The sequence below is a fragment of the Eriocheir sinensis genome, chromosome 53 (assembly GCF_024679095.1).
Source record: "Eriocheir sinensis breed Jianghai 21 chromosome 53, ASM2467909v1, whole genome shotgun sequence".
Lineage (NCBI taxonomy): Eukaryota > Metazoa > Arthropoda > Malacostraca > Decapoda > Varunidae > Eriocheir > Eriocheir sinensis.
In genome coordinates this window covers 4281409-4301961 of record NC_066561.1, presented here as the reverse complement: position 1 = coordinate 4301961, position 20553 = coordinate 4281409, and the positions used below count along the sequence as shown (strand labels likewise).

Here is a 20553-nt window from a genome sequence, read left to right as displayed (position 1 = left end):
CTCTGCCACCTCAGCCCAACTGGAATCTGCATTCTCAGCACGAAGTGCATCAACTGATCCCAGCTCTTCCTGCACCTTCTCAGCTCTTGTTCAACTACATCCTTAACAACATATTTCTTTAGATAATTCTTGTTTGAATTCATCCAATTTTTCCACAATGCTGGTAGCCAGAGATGCTTTATGGAGGCAAGGGTTGCATATCCAATTTATTTTAGGTATATTATCCTGCATGATTCCAAACAAATTCACACTTCACATGACACCACCCAAGACACAAACAGCATCTGATTCACTTCTCGCCTGCGAAATCCTCGCAAACGTAACACTGATCCCTCAGACTCCTAGCCCTGCCAGCCATGTCGATGAAGCAGTTTTCGTGTGGAGCTAAACGCGACACACATCCGCCCTGCACCACAACTTACTTGTAGAGATTTTGGTCTGCATGTTCTTACCCAATTGTATTTTTACAGGATTGATTGCGTATGCATGTGTGCAGGCCAGACAGGAGTGTGGTTTGGTTCTTCCACTCACCTGGGGATGCTGCATAATCTACACCTATTTTATTTCCCTCCATGAATGATCCAAGTACTCCCCAGCCTGTCTGCTGCACCTGAGTGGAGGTGACTAGCCAGTAAAGGAGCCTGAATTAGATAAACTATTATCCACCACCTGAGTCTGGGTCCTTGCAGGATAATTCATTCTGATCATTCATAGCTATACATCTTCACTTTACCTATGTAATTATACAATACTGAGTCAAGCTCCTGATGTTCCAGTTAATCCTTACACTTGTCCATAATTCTAATACAATTTGGTTTGACACAGAATTGATTCCTTAACTGAAAAGTGGAGTTCTTATTTTCATCCACAGCATCTCTTTTCATAGTTTCAAAGTATGTATGTGACACAAAGCAAACAGTAAGCGTGAGTACTTGTTCAGCCACAGGTCCGTAAGCTCTGGGGGGGCCATAGCCCCCCAATGTTTTCTATATTGGTCTCAAAATGCCCCTAAAAATGCTTATTTAAAAAAAATTTCCCCACCTGTGCATGTTCGCTTTGCTTCCCATCCTCCTCTGCACCTCTTGAACCTTTGATGCTCTCTAGCCTCCCAGCAGAATCTGCTAAAATTATGGGCCTGTTCAGCCACCACTGCATTGGGTAGCTAGTTGGCTGCACATCCAGAAAGAGCAGGCCCAGACATTTAAGTGCATCCTGAAAGCGCTTCAAACAGAATCCAGAAAAACAGTCTTGCTGGATATGATGTCCAGTAAAGCTTTGCGTAAGTTATTTGCCATTTTATTGGAAAGCCATAACATCTAATACAAATAAAACTTTCATAAAGACAAAACAATAAACTGGCAAATGCAAAAAATACAAAGTTTGCTAACTGTGATTTACTTACATCCTCTATGCCGAGTCATGACACAAAACTGTATGGAAGAACTTAATGATGGTACAATACTGTTACATACCGTAGACATAATCAGCTACTGATGATGCACTTTTTTGATGAACACGTTGCATAAACATGATTTTTTTTTTTTTTGTAAATCCAAGTTGGTCCCTCATTCCCTCCCTCCCTCCCCTGAGTGCCCCCTTTTAGATGAGGAAGAGCATTTCGTCAGCCACCATGATCTGGTTTGCGTCCGTCATCTTCTCCACGGCGGCTTCAAACTCGTCATCGGTGAAGGGCTGCTCGGCGTGCGCTGTGTTGACGTAATCCTTCACTCGGGTCATCGGTACCATCTGCGTGCGCTCCTGGAGGAAAGAAAAGCCTTGTGTAATGCCATGATATCCCATAGAGTCGGGTAATGAAGGTAATGTATGAACACACTCAGCTGGGTATTGACTGATGAAGGATGAAGGATTTTGAAGGATAACTGACTATGAAGGATGAAGGAAAAATCTTGTTACATAAAAATCATCCCAAACAGTCAAATAATGAAGCTAATTTTAAGATACACTGAAGTTGAGTATTGACTGGTACCAGCGACGGGCCAAATTTGTGCCATGATTTAACCCCCCCAAAATAGATGATACATAAACTGATCACAAATGCTTTGATATATATTATGAAATGGTTTGTGTGAGGGATGATTTTTTCTCATTTTTCTCGCTTGGAGGGACCATTAACCCTTAAAGTACGGGTGTGGTGTGGTGTGCACGGGGAAAATTTAGACATTTAAAAAAGGTGGAAATGGTGTCTTTGCAATAATTGTGTATTCATCTAGTATATGGAGGTGTAATAAAACTTCTCTCCTAATAATAATAAAAAAGTTAGGACAGCCGAAAATATTGCGCATTTTATCGTGGCTGTGACCTGTCGAGTGGAAGCACCCCACTCTCTCTCTCTCTCTTTCAATGTCACTACTATATCAGTCATCAGAGTCACTGTCACCTTGATTCGCCCGCGCTCTACTTCCGCCCGGAGCAGAGGAACTGCTTGACGCGTCACGAGACATGACAGATGTATTCCGAACAAAAGTGGAAAATGATCTGTGGCCTTCGGTAGGGCGCGCGCTGAGACGAATGAGAGTGTGTACGGATGCCAGATGCCTCCACCATTCTTCTGAGTCAAGAACTGGCAGTATATTTGAAACGTAGGGAGCGTAGACTGTGATGGTTATATATATGATCCCCGTATGGGTGGGGCGTGTGGTAGCACACTTATATATATGATCACCGTAATTTAAGGGTTAAGAAATATGATCCCCGCTGCTACCGGGTTAAGATACACTTCAGCTGAGTACTGACTGATTATGAAGGATGAGAAGGATGAAATGATTGATCCTGAAGTATTATAAAGGATATGAAGGATGAATGACAATTGATTAATGAATGTGCTGAAGTTGGGTCCTGTCAGTTCAAAGGACGAAATGATGTTATGTACGGTACTTGTTTTCTTTTTCATCAAACTGAATTCCTGTTTAGTTCCTTACCTCCTTGAGCAGCTTCAGGAGGGAGGCTTTGAAAGCATCCAGTCGCTCATCCGCAATCTCCTTGGGCGTGGCGGGTGTTGCTGTTTCCTCGGCAGGGCGTTTTGAGCTCCGGACGGCAGACAGCGTGGGTGAGGCAAGCGTCTGTGTGCCCTCCGCCGCCTCATCCTCGTCATCGTCAATTTCGTAGGGGTCGTAACCTTTAGGGGGGAGGGGGAGGGGATGGAGAATGGGTGTCTTACTTTAGTCTCAAGGTCAAGAAATCACTTACATTGTTAGAAATATATGGCAATAAATAAATAAATAAAGATAAATAAAAAAAGAAGTAATTGTATATTTTCATTATCAGGTTTCTCTTGGTTTACAAATACATATGTGACAAAATAATAATAATAATAATAACAAACAAAACATAAATAAAAAGAACTAGATTGTATACCTTCATCACCAGGTTTCCCTTGGCGTACAAATATATCGCATTTAAATAAATATATAAATAAACAAACTAATAAAATAAATAACTATAAAGCTAAATTCTGTACCTTCATCGCCGGGCTTCTTCTTGGGCTTCTTGGACTTCTTTTCCTTGTCGCCGCTAGGTTTCCTCTTCCTCTTCTTCCTTCCTCCCTCGGCCTCCTCCTCCTCCTCCCCTTCTGTCTCCGTTGCACTGTCCTCATCTACCTTCTGCTTCTTTTTCTTCTCCAGGACCTAAAACAAACACCAAAATATATATAAAAAAGGGTGTTACTGAATTTCTGAGCTGGAGGGGGTAATGGGACCTTCAGTTTGACTAGACCAAAGTAATCCTATTGAATTCTTTGAAAATGTCTCCCTATTAGAATTATATGAAGATTTATGATGAAACTCTTTCAAGATAAGATAGAACTGATATGGATAATGTAACTGTTAACATACATTTCTGAGTTCAATTGGATGAAGTATTGTGTGTGATTAACCCGGTAGCAGCGACGGGCCAAATTTGTGGCTATACCATGTACCAGCGATGGGCCAAATTTTTGCAATGATATAAACCCCTCAAAATAGATGATGCATAAACTGATCACAAATGCTTTGATATATAGTATGAAATGGTTTGTGTGAGTAATGATTTCTTCTCATTTTTCTCGCTTAGAGGGGCCTATAAGAAACATGATCCCCACAGCTACTAGGTTAAGTTTTACAATTCTTCAACTCGCCAAGGACAAGGACAGAGGAAATGCACCTTTTTGAAGTATGCGTACTGTACCATCTCAAACTGAACTGGATAAATGAACTGTTGACAAATTGTGGAGCTGATTTGGACAAAAAAATGTATGTCCTGAAGTTTAACAATCCTTTAACTTGCCACAGACACACCTTTTTGAAGTATGCGTATTGTACCATCTCAAACTGAACTGGATAAAGGAACTGTCAACAAATTTTGGAGCTGAATTGGAGAAAGTAAAGTGTATGAAGAAGTTTTATAATCATTTAACTCGCCACAGACGCACCTTTTTGAAGTATGCATATTGTACCATCTCGATCGCAGCCTCGGCATCCTCCACCTCCACCGTGCAGGACAACCGGGCCTTGGCGTGAGCAGTGGACAGACGGATCAGGGTCTCCAGGGCTCGGGCAGTGATGGGCTGGGTCTGGAGGGGGTAACAGGACCTTCAATTAGACCAGACCAAAGTAAACCTATTAAATTCTTTGAAAATGTCCCCCTCTTAGAATTATATGAAGATTTATGATGCAACTCTTTCAAGATAAAACACTATTGAGTTCTTATGAAAATGCCTCCCTATTATAGATTATTTGACTGGATTTAACATGCAAGTCTTTCAAGATAAAACAAAGAAAATGATTGATTATCCAGTGTATTTTCATCATTAATTGCAGTCAGTATCCTCTACTTGAGCAGACTAAAGCAGGGGTGTGGAGTCGGAGTTAAAATTTTGCGGCTCTGACTCCGACCCTCATGCCCCTCCCCCTATACTGCCTGTAGACTTTCTTGAGGTCCATTTTCTTACATGTATTTACATCCAAATTACGTGTACTCTATATAGACAACATCTAGATAACGAAAAAGAAAAAAACTTCACATCTACAAAACACGATAAATGATTACGTGTTACCGACTCCAGCCAAAAATACCCGACTCCACCGACTCTGACTCCACACCCCTTGACTAAAGAAAGAATTCAACCCAAGTGTACATTTGATTTGTTTTGGTGTCCGGCATTCTACTCTGAACACACACCTAAAAGAAATAGCTACTCCATATCAACCACCATTTTCTCAGCACAATAAAGAAACAAAAATAACTGACACACAATTTCCATTCATTCCAAACACACAAATGTAAATAAATAAAAAATACAATAAATGAATAAATGAATAAAAGCCTGCTAGTGTGTTTTAATCCTCTATACTAGGATACCAAGCACCTATAGAACCACAGATCACCATTAAAAATATGATAAATGAATAAATAAATAAAAGCCTGCTAGTGTGTTTTAATCCTCTACAATAGGACACCAAACACCTAGAAAACCAATTATCACCATTTTTTCTAAATACACACGCAAAAAAAAGATAAATAAACAAATAAATAAAAATAAAAGCTTTCAAGTGTGTTTCCATCTACTATACTGCCACATCAAGTCCCTGTAGAACCCCTCACCCCCTGCTCCAAGCCCTCCGTACCCTGGCCATGTTGGAGTGTTCGGTGTCCTGGGAGCGGAGGCGAGAGTACTCCTCGGCGATGACCTCACACGCCTCCTTGGTCAGCGTGGGCTTGATGCTCTTGGCAATGTGGATGTACTTCCTCATGAACTGAATGCTCACGATTTTGTCTCTGCCGAAGGAGGAGGAGAAATGAAGGACTGTTTGTGGAGAGGACTGGAGGACTGGTTTGTGTTTGTGTAAAGGAGGAATGAAGGTTTAACTCAAGTGTTTGTGTAAGGGCTGAAGGACTGAGAAGTGTTTGTGAAAGAGGACTGATGGGCTGTCTTGAGTGTTTGTGTAAGGACTGAAGAACTGGCTCATGCTTGTGTTAAGGAGGAAGAATGGAGGGTTAACTCACTGTTTGTATAAGGAGGGACTGAAGAAATGTTTTAAGTGTACATACAAAAAAGGAGGAACAATTGACTGACTCAATTGTTTGTGTAAGGACCGAAAGACTGGCTTAACCCGGTAGCAGCAGGGATCATGTTTCTTAATGGTCCCTCTAAGCGAGAAAAATGAGAAAAAATCACCCCTCATACAAACCATTTCATAATATATATCAAAGCATTTCTGATCAGATTGTGTATCATCTATTTTGGGGGGTTGATATCATGGCACAAATTTGGCCTGTCGCTGCTACACGGTAAAGCCACAAATTTGGCCCGTCGCTGCTACCGGGTCAAGTATTTCTAAATGGAAAGAAGAACAAAGGATTGGCTAAAGGAATAGGAGGAATGAAGGACACACTCATGTTTGTGTAAAGGAGGAGTGAATGGTTAACTTAAGGTACAAAGAATTGGTTCTAGTATTCGAGGTTGCAGAGTCACAATAAGTTAAGACAATGGGAGCTCAATATTGAAGTCCACAGCTCTTGATATCTCTAATGCTTGTTCTTCTTTTCATTTAACGTCAATATTTTCCCTTATTTGGTTGGACAGGCTACGAGGCCCTCTGTCGGGACCCAGAAGTTTACGACTGTTGTATATCTGTTACCCTCCTTGTTAGTGTTTGTCCTATCAGATGTTTACGACTGTTGTTTATCTGTTACCCTCCTTGTTAGTGTTTGTCCTATCAGATGTTTACGACTGTGCTCTTATGGTAATTTCTCTGTTTGTTCGTCTTCTGGGTCCCGACACCTCCCACTCTTGATGGTTGCATACTTTCTCCCCCCTAATGTGTATCCTTCTCATGTCTTTCTCCATAACTGTACCTATCTATACTGCATGTCTCTGCACTCACTTCTTGGACCTGAGGCTGCCGTGGAGAAGGGCGTTGTACTTCTCGTAGATGGGAGTCTCGGTCTCGTCCTCCACTACAGCGTCGGGGTTAGTGGTGGACAGCATATCCTGCCCTATACACATCCCCAGCGCCTCGCCGTCCTGCTCCCGCGGTGACCTGGGGACGGAGGTGATTGGTTTGGGGTGTGACGGCAAAAATAATGGCAGCGGTGGTGGTGTATGAACGCATTATTTACCTGACACGCGGAGGGATTAGAAAGTTTGTAAGCCAACCCAGACATGTTTTACACTTGCAGGTCTATTGTCACTTTGCCAGATGTAAGGTGTATGTGGCTGAGCATGGGAAAATAAATAAATAAAATAATAATAATTTTATCTGACCCACAAATGTTTACTTCAATGGTCTATTTTTCCTCCCTTTTTTTTTTACAGTAACTATAGTAAAAAAAAAAAGATAAATACAATAAACAAAAATAATTAAAAAAAAGCTACTTCACGTCATATTAAAGATAAATTTTTCTTATTATTATTTTTATGATAAGCTACCAAAGCCTCCCTCCAAGACGCAGATACAACAAATATAGGATGACAAGGGTTGAAAAAAGCAGCTCATTTTAAGTTTTTAACCAATCCAACTATCTCTCAACAACACAGCTTGAACCCATCCCAGCAAAACCACCACCTGAGCCAACCAAACATTTCTCAACAACACATCCTGGACCCAAAAAGCCCACAGACTACCCAAGCCTCACCTGTATCTGTGCATGCGGACCACGTGATCGGCTATCCTGCGGTCGCTGTCGTTGTCGGCCACGTCCAGCATGATGAAGAGGCAATCAAAACGAGAGAGCAGTGAGTCCTGGAGGCCGATGTTCTCCATGGGGGTCTTGTACTGGTCGTAGCGGCCGTAGACGGGGTTGGCCGCAGCGAGGACGGAGCACCGGGCGTTGAGTCTGGCGTGTATCCCAGCCTTGGCGATGGTCACGCGGCCCTGCTCCATCACCTCGTGGATCCCCGTGCGGTCGGCGTCGCTCATCTTGTCAAACTCGTCGATGCACACGATGCCTCGGTCACCCAGAACCATCGCACCGGCCTGGAGTCTGGGGGATGGAAAAAGGTTAGGTACTTGTTGCACTGCCTGATGACTGAGCAATATTTAACCCGGTAGCAGCGGGGATCATGTTTCTTAATGGTCCCTCTAAGCTAGAAAAATGAGAAAAAATCACCCCTCACACAAACCATTTCATAATAAATATCAAAGCATTTGTGATCAGTTTATGTATCATCTATTTTGGGGGGTTTATATCATGGCACAAATTTGGCCCATTGCTGCTACTGGGTTAAATGGCATGACCTTTTTCTGCCTCAGAACTTTTTTTTCTTACAAAGACTTACTATTCTACTTATGATTTCGTAAAGTTTGCTCTTTGTTTTAGGGATTTTCGTTTACTTTTCTGTGTTCTGATAAGTTTAATGAGGATGAAATAAACAACAAAGACTCAACTTCTTCCCATTTTTTAGATTTTTCCTTTTTCCTTTTTTGTATTCCAGTAAAATTTAACAAGCATGATAAACCAACAGATTTATATACCTCTCAAATTTTGGGGGATTATAATAGTTTATTATGTATGAAATAAATAACAAACCAGACTTGCCTCCTTTCTCCAGTCTGTTTAACATTTATACTTTTGCTTTCCTACACTCTATAGTGAAACCAAATTGTCGAGTCCGTTTTGGCGTTGGCTCCTGCGGGTCCATTTCTCCCCTCTGCTCTGCCACACAGTCCCAACACCTATTTTTTCTCTTATATGTTACCTATAGCTTACATATGAGAGGAAGAGATAGGTGTTGGGAGTGTGTGGCAGAGCAGAGGGGAGGAAAGGACCCACGGGAGCCTACGCCAGACCGGCCTCGACATATCTGGAAGACTATAGTTGAGTTTAATTAGCACAAAACATACAGCAAACCAGAGACTCACCTCCTCTCCCCGGTTTCGTTGTCTGTGGTGACGGCCGCCGTGAGACCCACCCCCGACGATCCACGGCCGGTGGTGGTGATGGCCCGCGGTGCTGTGTTCATCACGTAGCGCAGCAGCTGGGACTTGGCCACGGACGGGTCACCCATCAGCAGGATGTTGATGTCTCTGTTATGGTGACAGGTTGTTACTTATTATGATTACTTTTTATTTTCTATTTTTTACATCTTTGCTTATGGTGCCTGTAGGCTTGTTTTGGAGGGGCCTGATGGTATGGCCCAGCCCGTTGTGGCACAGGCAAGTGTTTATAGTGGCGCCATCTTGCACTAGCTCATGCTGCCCCCCGGAGCTCATCTTTAATCCTAGAATCTAGAGTCAGGGTTGATGGGTGGTCTTCTGGACAGCATGTGGGTAGTCACTTACTATCATGTTTTTTTATAACAGGAAAGGAGCAGCTCAAAGGTGTATAAACATAAATAATAAATGTAACACAGCAATAAATTATGCAGATAATGGGTGAATGTGTACTGACCCCCTGAGGCGCGTCCCGTTGGGCAGCACCTTCTCCACGCCGCCTAGCAGCATGCACAGCAGCGCCTTCTTGATGTACTCGTGGCCGTGGATGCTTGGGGCCAGCGACTTGCCCAGCAGCTCAAACACGTCCTGATTCTGGGCCATTTGTGAGAGAATCCAGTGTTATAGTTAAGCCTTTATGGACAGTGAAAAATTATACAAAGATTAAAGAAGGATGTGAGAAAATTCAGCTTTCCAGAGAGAGCAACAAATCAACGGAATACGTTACTGGAATAAGTTATGTGTGCTAAAAACATTCTCAGCAAAGATAAAAAAATAAAAACAAGTAACAAAAATATATACATAAAATAAAGTGTTTCAAATGCAGGACACTACAAGCTTGACAACCCAGTAAAAATAAAGTTAGTTAAGAACAATTAGGTAAGAAGATACAACACAGCAACATGATGCAGTGACCCTCTCACTCACTCACACACACACACACACACTAAAGGAAATGGACTTACCAACACTAGAGCAAAGAAGAGAAAGGGGAGACCTAATACAAATCTATAAATAAATGAGCAAAATGGAAGTAGATAATGAGGAGTTGCTACTAAGAGAAGGAATTACCACCAGGAACACAAGAGGAAATAGTAAACAATTGAGGAAGGGAAGATGCTTGAGACACAAAGAAATATAGCTTCCCGCAAAGAAATATAGAGGTTTAGAACAGACTACGTGAGGATGTAGTATCGGCGAGGAGTGTGCAAAGCTTTAAGGAAGAGTTAGATAAATGCAGATACAGAGACGGGACCACATGAGCATAAAGCCCAGGCCCTGTAAGACTACAACTAGATAAATACAACTAGGTAAATACACACACCTTCTGCCGGGAGAACTTTTTACACTTCTGGACGTCCTCTGTGTAGATGAGCGGCGACACTTCCTTGCTCATTAGGACCACGTTGTTGGCCAGCAGGATGGTGCCAAAGGTGCCGCTGGTGAAGGACCCTTGTCTCCTCGGCAGGCACCGGTAAATACCCACAATCTGGAAGGGCAAGTGTCTTTCAAGAGGGGAGTATGAGGACAACGCTCCATCTGAAATTGACCTCTCATTTGGCCACTCATCTCTTGCTTTCTTTTATGGGAGCAATGCTTAATGGGGTTCTGTGTTTTATGTATTTTTTGCCCTTGAGCTGCTACCTTAATAATAATAATAATAATAATAATAACAATAATAATAATAAAAAAAAATGCCATAGTGCCTCTGTCTTCCTGCTTCCTTAGTGTCTTGAAATTGTGACTTGTGAAAATCATATAATAAAGAAACATTTATTCTAGGCTAAAAATATCAATAGCAAAGGAAGCAATTTAGTTCCAGGAAAATTAAAAAAATATATATAGCAGACACAACCTCTACACAGAAAAAACTCCAGGATTAGTCAATGCGATGACTTTACATACTGAATATCAATGAAATGAAACAGGAAGGTCAGGAGTGATGTGACCCAAGAAAATGTAGACCAAAAACATTGCAAGTTGTCAGCCATTCTTTTCTTTAATTATCCTGTGGCTAATGAGAGCAAGGATAAGGCAACGTAACTTTTTTTTCTTTTTTTTTTACAGCAATGAAGGCAGCCCTAGGGAAACAAAAAACAGAGACAAAAAAGCCCATTAATTTAAGTACCAAAATAAAATGGGTTCGTGCTACACTTAACACAATGTAGACTATCTGAGTACAGTGACTTTCCGCAGCACCTGGCATGATTTACAGTATCTACGTGCTGAAGCGACATGGTACCCCAATGCCCTCTAAGCAGCTGGTCCGGCCACCCCTTACCTGCACCCTGTCCCCTGGCTTGCACCGGTCCACAAGGTCATTATCCAGGATGACCTCCACTGAGCGGGGCAGCTGACCCGCCGGGGACTTCTCCGGCATCTCCTGGATGGACATGGTCTGGTGGTCCTTGTACACACACAGCCCAAACTCCGTCTCCAGCAGGTTACCTTGGGGGAGGAGAGAAAGACATCCATCAGTTTTTTCAAGGGGGGAGGAGAGAAAGACATCCATCAGTTTTTTCAAGGGGGGAGGAGAGAAAGACATCCATCAGTTTTTTCAAGGGGGGAGGAGAGAGACATCCATCAGTTTTTTCAAGGGGGGAGGAAAGAAAGACATCCATCAGTTTTTTCAAGGGGGAGGAGAGAAAGACATCCATCAGTTTTTTCAAGGGGGAGGAGAGAAAGACATCCATCAGTTTTTTCAAGGGGCAGGAAAGAAAGACATCCATCAGTTTTTTCAAGGGGCAGGAAAGAAAGACATCCATCAGTTTTTTCAAGGGGGAGGAGAGAAAGACATCCATCAGTTTTATCTAGGGCCAGGAAAGAAAGACATCCATCAGTTTTCCAAGGGGGAGGAGAGAAAGACATCCATCAGTTTTTTCAAGGGGGGAGGAGAGAAAGACATCCATCAGTTTTTTCAAGGGGCAGGAAAGAAAGACATCCATCAGTTTTTTCAAGGGGCAGGAAAGAAAGACATCCATCAGTTTTTTCAAGGGGGAGGAGAGAAAGACATCCATCAGTTTTTTCAAGGGGGGAGGAGAGAAAGACATCCATCAGTTTTTTCAAGGGGCAGGAAAGAAAGACATCCATCAGTTTTTTCAAGGGGCAGGAAAGAAAGACATCCATCAGTTTTTTCAAGGGGGGAGGAAAGAAAGACATCCATCAGTTTTTTCAAGGGGGGAGGAAAGGCCACACATCATTTGATAACTCCTTGACTGCGGATTTCCTACAAGAAGACATCACCAAGCTACAGGAATGGAACAAAAAGTGGCTGCTACAATTCAATGAAGAAAAATGTGGTCATGCACCTTGGGAGGGGAAATCCAGCACACCAATACCACATGGGAAACACTCCACTATCCACCAGAGGCAGAGAAAGACCTGGGAGTATATGTTACCAGGCTACCAGTGAAAGCCAAATCCGTGCCAATTGCAATTAAGGGAGGCGGGTAGATACTCAAATTATGTTAAGTCTATAAACAGTTGTGAGAATTTTAAGGGAATAGAGTGGATGAGTATTGGAAAGAGAGAATCTGGAGGCAAGGGATAAGTGTGAAAAGGAGTGATGGGAGGAAAGGGTGCCAGAGATATAAATAGGAATAGGAATGTGGAATAGGAATAGGAATATGGATAGGAATGGTAGTAAAAAAAAAAAAATAAATAAATAAATAAATAAATAAAAAAAACATATACACCTCAATCTATCACTACAGCACACACCCATCCACCACTATAAAAATCAAGCACACCTCACCCAATCACTCATCCACCACTATAAAAAAATAAAAAAAAAACACATATCTCACTCAAATCAGCACTCAACATACCCCACTCTTCCAAACACCCACCTGACGCATCCTTGGTGGGGTAGAGGGCGCTGGAGGGCTGTGGGTCGTAGGACATTAAGTCGGTGTAGCGTCGTTCCATGGTCTTCTTGGTGGCGGGGCAGTAGTGGACTGAACGCACCACCTTGGGCTGCACCAACGAGCCTGCGGACAAAAGGACTTGCTCAGGAAACCATGACAAGGTGTAGAAAGGCAGGTGATGTTTTGGTACAGGTGAGAGTGGCACGGTTTGCAACACGTATGGCAAAGAGTGTACAAGGCAGGTATCCATTATATTACATTACTGGTGTTCATTACATTACGGAAAAAGTGGTACAATTAGCAACACCTATATGACGTGGTGTATGAAGGTAAGTGTTGTAATCGTCTAGAAAAAATGGTACAATTTGCAACACATGATAGGGTGTCTTATAAGAAGGAAAGTGTTGTCATGTTCCATAAAAAAGTGGTACAATTAGCAACAAATATATGACGTGGTGTATGAAGGTAAGTGTTGTAATTGTCTAGAAAAAATGGTACAATTCACAACACACATATGATAGGGTGTCTTATATGAAGGAAAGTGTTGTCATGTTCCTTAAAAAAGTGGTACAATATTAGCAACACATATATGACAAGGTGTATGAAGGTAAGTGTTGTAATAATCTCGAAAAAAATGGTACAATTCACAACACACATATGATAGGGTGTCTTATATGAAGGAAAGTGTTGTCATGTTCCATAAAAAAGTGGTACAATATTAGGAACACATGACAGTGTATGAAGGTAAGTGTTGTAATCATCTAAAAAAAAAAATGGTACAATTCACAACACACATATGATAGGGTGTCTTATATGAAGGAAAGTGTTGTCATGTTCCATAAAAAAGTGGTACAATATTAGGAACACATGACAGTGTATGAAGGTAAGTGTTGTAATCATCTAGAAAAAATGGTACAATTTGCAACACACATATGATAGGGTGTCTTATAAGAAGGAAAGTGTTGTCATGTTCCATAAAAAAGTGGTACAATTAGCAACGCATGACACGGTGTAGGAAGGAAGGCAGGTGTTGTCATATTCCAGAAAAAGTGGAACACTCTACAACACATGACATACTGTATTTACCTAGTGTAGGAGAGTAGGTGTTGGCACATTACAGAAAAAAAGTGGTACAATTTGCAACACATTAACAAGATGTATACAGGCATGCAGGTCTTATCTCCCTCTCTCGGAGGCTGACACTCACACTTTGTCACGATACCCTCCACGCACACCATGTTCCCGAGGTTCCTGGCGGTAAGTGTTCTGGGCGACACGTGTTTGCTCCCAAAGCTGCCCTCGAGCCCCACAAACAGCTCCTCATTGTTCTTGGCAAACTCAACGTCCACTGATGTAGCAAACTCCTTGAGGGCTCGATTAAACGCCGGCAGTTCCTCGTATGCCTCATTCAGAAGTCTGTGTGGGAGAGATATTAGGTCAGAGGTGGGGGAATATACACAGAAATATTAGGTCATAGGTGGGGGAATATACACAAGTTATCTAGTATTTGAATTCATTTTACAATTAACATAAGTAAGTTCATCTTATTGCTATATATATGGCTGTAATCCCATGCTCAACCTCGACAGATTAATAAATTATGTGAAGATTCCAATCAGGACACAATCTTTACCCCTAGTAACACAAGCTATTTTTGTATCTTATGTCCTGATATCATATTTCCTCTAAATAATAATACAATCAACGGAGTGAAAATCCCACTTATGACAACCAATGTTTAACAAAGAAATACTGATGCATTTTCACCCCCATCCCCAGCCCTTAATTCACTCACCCGGTGGCGCGCTGTGGGTTTTTCTTCCTCAGGTCATTTATGTTAACAACCAGGCGACAGTCCCCGCTGGTCACCATGTCCCGCACCAGCTGCGTGTACACCCCGGAGTCCTCCTGAAAATGCATGCCCAGCGTTATCAACTATTTTGTATCGTTAGACGGCTGAGTCAAGTCCGGTGTCAACCATTTTAACTTATTTTCATGGTGTCTATTCTTAAACTTGTGTACATTATAAACACACACTCTAAATTTGGTAAAATATTCAAGCCATAAATTACTGTTGGGGGAAAGTTAACACAAGTACCGTACAAAAATTTCTTTGACTCTTATCTACCCAGGGAGCAGGAACTGTGAGACTAAAAATTATGTAAAAAAATGTCCAGTTGAATAGTACTTGCCAATGTGATGGTCAATAACATAGGAATAAAGTGAAATATTGTTATGGTTACAATAAATACATTAGAATAAGTAATTGAATTGTCAATGTTGGCTTAACCTCTTCAATCCGGTGACATATCTATACATAATACTATCATCAGTCTACCATTAAAGAAAACAGGCTTGTAGCTGTTTTCTGTGGTTTGTCATCTTCAGAAAATTGTTGTGAATGACTAATATATTCATGTTGAAGCCTGTTATATTTGAGAATGGAGAGGCGAGTGTTGTGTGGCTGTAATCATGACGTGGTGCAGAGGAGACAGGACACTCTCTCCGTTTATGTCCATCAATTTATCTTTCTACATGGATAGGTACATGGATAAAACAGATCAATACTTGGATTGACATATTTGCACTCCACCTTGGTAACAAACAAGAGGTGTCTTGCTAACTCTTTCAACTTTTCTTCATCAACTTCTGCAACACTCGTGGTCTCTGCTCTAATTTTCATCCTGTGGAACACCATCTCTCCTCTAAATCTCACTTTCTCTTCCTAACTGAATAGCAGATCTCTGAGGCTACTGACTGCAATCTCTACTCCAACTATCTCTGGTAAATTTTAGTCTAAAGTTGAATGTTACGTCTATGTATGAAATGATGTCCCTTGCTCATGTGCCCACAACCTAGATTCTTCAGAAATTTTCACCATCTGGCTAAGACTTACTTATCATTATAAATACATCTGTGCTGTTTACCTCTCACCTAACTACCAACTATATAAAATATTTTGACTTTTTGAATTCCATAGTGGAGCACATCTTGACCCACTCTCCCTTCGCTGAAATCTCCATCTTGGGAGATTTCAATGTTCACCACCAGCTTTGGCTTTCATCCTCTTTCACTGACTAACCTGGTGAACAAGCCTACAACTTTGCTCTCCTCAATGACCTAGAGTAGTTGGTTCAGCACCCTACAAGTATTCCCAACTGTCTTGAAGACACGCCCAACATTCTAGACCTCTTCCTTACCTCTAACCCTTCTGCTTACTTTGTCAAACTGTTCTCACTGTTGGGCTCCTCCGATCACAACTTTATTTTCATATTTGGTTTAGAAGAGATACCCCCCTCCCCTCTCTCTCTCTTCAGGTCCTGTTTAGCTACTCATCCTGTCTGTCTGTCTGTGGTTGGTTACTCTCTCTCTCTCTCTCTCTCTCTCTCAGACTGCACCAAATTTTTCTTCACCAACATTGTAGTGCAAGAATGGAATAAGCTCCCACCTTCAGTGATCCAGTGCAACACGACTGACTCCTAAACAAGCTCGACCGACTTTTCCTTCAACTTAATATTTGCTACAGTAGAAATGCAAACTTTTGGTGCCATTTGATTCATATAATTTCACTTAGATTTAAGGACAGACCACCTAGTCTAGACCATAGGGTCTGTGCTATCTGAATATCTATGTAAATCTATGAATGTAAATCTCTCCATATTTTTTTTCTTTACAGTAAAGGAAGCAGCTCCAGGGCAAAAATAGAGAAAAAAAAAAGCTTTTCTAAGCACTGCTCCTATAAAACTACGTAAAGAGAATGTGTAGCCAGAAGAGAGGCCAATATCTGATGGAGAGGTGTCTTGGTATTCCCCTCTTGAGTGTCCAAGTCATAGGCAGGAGGAAATACAGATAAAGGAAAGATGCTCCAAAGTTTACCAGTGATAGAGATGAAGGAATGAAGATGTTGGTTAACTCTTGCATTAGGGATTCGGACAGACAGGGGTGAGCAAGAGTAGAAAGTCATGTGCAGTGGGGCCACAGGAGAGGTAGATGTATGCAGTTGGCAAGTTCATAAGACCAGTCAAGTTAAAAATATTGATTGAAGATGTAGAGTCAACACTGTGGTGGAATTTGAGAAGTAGAAGATTGTGAGTAAGAGGAGGGGAGTTGATGAGATGAAGAGCCTTTGACTCCACTCTGTCCCAAAGGGCTGTGTGTGTGTGTGAAGCCCCCCAACACATGGGATGCATACAATGACAAGGCCCCTTCATATGGATGGCATCAGTGAGGGGATAAAACCTGGGAGGTGATACAGAATGCCTAACCTCAAGGAAACTGATTTAGCAAAAGAGGAGCCATGAAGTTTCCAGTTAAGATTTTGAGTTAAGGAAAGGTTGAGAATGTTGACTGTGGAAGAAGGTGACAGCTGAGTGTTATCAGACTAGGGGATAGGTGTTTGGACGATTGTTTCAAGTTGACAGGTGGAGAAACTAAGATTCTGAGGCAGTGAAGGACACTAAATTCCTCTTGCCCCATTCAAAAATGATAGTAAGGCCAGATGTTAGGCATTCTGTAGTATCTAGTCTTATCATGTAATTCCTAATGGGAGGCTCTTCTGTTAAAGATGTTGAGCAATGTAGAGTCATCGGCATAGGAGTGGATAAAACAGTATGTCGTGGAAAGATCATTAGTGAACAGAAAGAGGGTGGGAGATAGAAAAGAGCCCTGCAGGACACCACTGTTGATAGGTTGGGGGGATGAACAGTGACTGTCTACCACAGTAAAGACAGAGCAGCCAAAAAGGTGTCTGGAGATAAATGTACAGATAAAATAGAAACTGTGGGAGGGTAGTTTGGAAAGCAAAGATTTGTGCCAAACTGTTCAAAGCTGATGAGATTCTTAAGAGGAAACTTATTTATAGGTGGAAGAGTCTACCTGACAATGTAGTCTGCAGCCTTTGTGTCAAGGTCTTTAAAACAACTTTGTGAGCTGCACAAGAGAAGCACCTTACAATTAGTTGGTTCTTCTGGTCATTAAGATATGAAACCTGGAAGACCCTGAGGGACAGAATGCCAAATGCAGCAGCATAGGGAGGCTTCCATCACCTGACAGACCCCACTTTGACAGGACTGCTACAAGAGTGCAACAAGTCGTGTCTCCCGGAGGGTCAGAACAGTCCAGGTAGATAGCTTTTACACTACTGGACCTAGACTGTGCAACTGCCTCTCTACAAGATTAGGGACATGGCTGGGTGGAGGACTCTGGCTTTCAAGGAAGCTGGATATATAAACTTAAAAAACATTCAAGATGTTCCTTTAGGCTCACACAATTTTGGTCAAACTCAACCACTGACCAGCAAAAGAACCTGACAATTGAGCAAAGCAAAAGAAGTATCCTATGCACTCCCCATGCTGTTTTTTCGGTATATTAGAAGCAGTAGTTGGCTAGATTAACCACATCGTTGTTTACAAATTTACCTGCTGTTAGCCCTTCATAAGCTAGCTCTTAGTCTGCACATCGAAACACCGCCATGCCACCTGCCTTACGTCCCCTACAACCACCTTCTCCCTCGCTGGTGTCCCTCGTCTTCAGGAACAGCGTGGGCCCCAAGCAAGATACCGCGGCACCCCAGACAATATACCAAAACTCCTCCAACCCTGCCATTCTAGTCCCTTAAATCCTCATCTTGACCAAATAACACGTGAGAATACTGATGAGAGAGTATATATAGAGGTTTTATCCACCAACAACCATCATATTAAGGGCCTGCGGCTCCCCAGACATATCTACACCCAAAACCTCAACTCCAGATACACAAAACCCTAAAATCTTACTCTTTACCAAATGACAAGAGAGGATACACACGAGAAAGGATAGAGTCTTAAATACATCAATAACCCATTAAATTAAGACATAGTGGATCCCCGCGAACCCAGCATCCCCGGGCAAGGCATCCTACGGCGAGTGATTCTGAGGGTGATGGAGTCCTTACCTCATCCTCCAGGAACTCCAGGTACTCCCTCTGGATGTCCCTGAGGCGCTGGTCGTTCACTACATCGATGGTGCCCATGGTGGAGGTGCAGCAGGGAGGAGAACACTAGAGGACTCTCACCACAAGCCTTCTTCCCCTTCTTCCTCTGCCACAAAAGCGCGGGAAAGGCGGGACTCGAGGTTGGGTCTTCGATTCCTCTTTCTGTCCCCGGCTTGGGCTTCATCAACAAGGTCTAATATATAATCTTAATACTCCACAGACCAAAATAGCGTGACTAAAGGATATTATATGGATAGTGTGAAGACTTGTTTAGGGTTTTTCTTGGTGAAGGGACTGTTTTTCTTAATTATGAGGGAGGTATTAATGAGGGCACACACTCGGACAGGGGTTTGTGGTGTAGAGGGCGCTGCGGGGCAAGTCTTGGCGGAACACACGAACACACACACAACAACAAAGTTATTTATGTGTGTCTAGAAGTGACACAAGGCTTAAGGAGACCCATGAGCAGCTGCCCAAACAAGCTGAGGGTATTCCTGGTCGATGAACAGTATAATTCATTAACTAGGAATACCCTTGGATATTTGAAAACATCTACATTCTAAAATTTAAATGGCAGAATAAATTGAAGATCCGATATTTTAAGGGATTTGCAAAGAACACTACTAGAACAAATAAATAAGAGAATATATTAGATATCACGGGTGGGTCTTTAGGATACATGAAGGAGCACTCAGCGCAGGAGGGTGAAGCCCTTGGCACACACTCCGACTCACGGTGACCTTCGTGACTCAAGGGTCGATCGCGGCGCGAAAGTTGTGTCCTAGCTGTCTCCCATGACACGACCGCCTACGAACGCAACACGACTGCGCAACGCTATTGTGTTTTCCCCACCATACCCCTGACCGACCGACAAACGGAAGTTAATACTGATGGGGGAGGGGGCATAGCACCCCTGAAACGCCACGGACACCCAGCGCATCGCCATGGACTTCACCTGCGTCCCACCCACAATCTCACACCTCCGAAATCCCTCTTTTTGCATTCAGGCTGCAGACGTCGAGGACTTAATCGTAAGTGAAATCACCATAGAAAAACTACGGCTGTATCACAACGCGCTACGACCGCATCACAAAGCATCCGACAAAGTATCTGATTGAGCTAAGGCTTCTTCATGACCGATCTACGACACTTCCGACTGCGGCGCAACTGTGACGTGGAATCTGGCAAGTTGTGAGGTGCACACTTATTTAAAACGCCCGTCAAAAAATCAAGCGGCACGATGGGTTGTGCCAGCGGCTTATGAACGCTCCAAGAGTCCATGCTCTGGAGGCGAATCAAGGGAAGGTCGATGAAGGAATGCGTTACGCCCTTGAGTCACGCCGCGGTCAACCCTTGAGTTGCGAATGTGTGGCAGGGGCTTTAAAAGAAAAAAAAAAGAAAAAAGGATGAATCAAATACCAAGAGTGTTTTGGTTTTATTAAAGGAACAACATTGTATTAACAATTTCACACACACAGCCTCCACTGTCCAATCCATTGTAAAAGTGCATAGGGCTAATCAGATCGTAATGGGCTCCCTTCAACTCTTCACCTGGGAAGTGGACTCACCGAGACTCCACAAGATAGCCAACCCTGAAGGAACGTGGAGATGAAGACTTGGGTGGCGGGGCGGGGCGGGGCGGGGCGGGCGGGGGTGAGGGGAGCGTGATGTGGATGGGTGGTGAGCAAGGATCCTGGGGCGTGTAACCCTGTAGGCTCCTTGGTGGTGAGTGTGTGGGGTGATGACCAGAGTGAGGGATGGTAACCACGGACCGGGACCCACTCGC

At 42.7% G+C, this 20553-nt stretch overlaps 1 protein-coding gene across 1 annotated transcript; it reads right to left on the bottom strand.

Annotated features, from left to right (window-relative positions):
• Positions 1-1280: 1280 nt before the first annotated feature.
• On the bottom strand, positions 1281-18897 carry LOC126983216 (DNA replication licensing factor MCM3-like). The gene is made up of 15 exons (XM_050835839.1): positions 18729-18897; positions 14592-14704; positions 14004-14212; positions 12779-12919; positions 11212-11378; positions 10255-10419; positions 9388-9524; positions 8859-9023; positions 7633-7980; positions 6882-7037; positions 5622-5772; positions 4427-4567; positions 3479-3644; positions 2940-3136; positions 1281-1758 (listed from the first exon to the last, which is right to left on the bottom strand). The coding sequence occupies exons 1-15, from the start codon at positions 18804-18806 to the stop codon at positions 1600-1602; spliced, it is 2493 nt and encodes an 830-aa protein (XP_050691796.1). The 5' UTR covers positions 18807-18897; the 3' UTR covers positions 1281-1599.
• Between the last annotated feature and the right edge of the window lie 1656 nt (positions 18898-20553).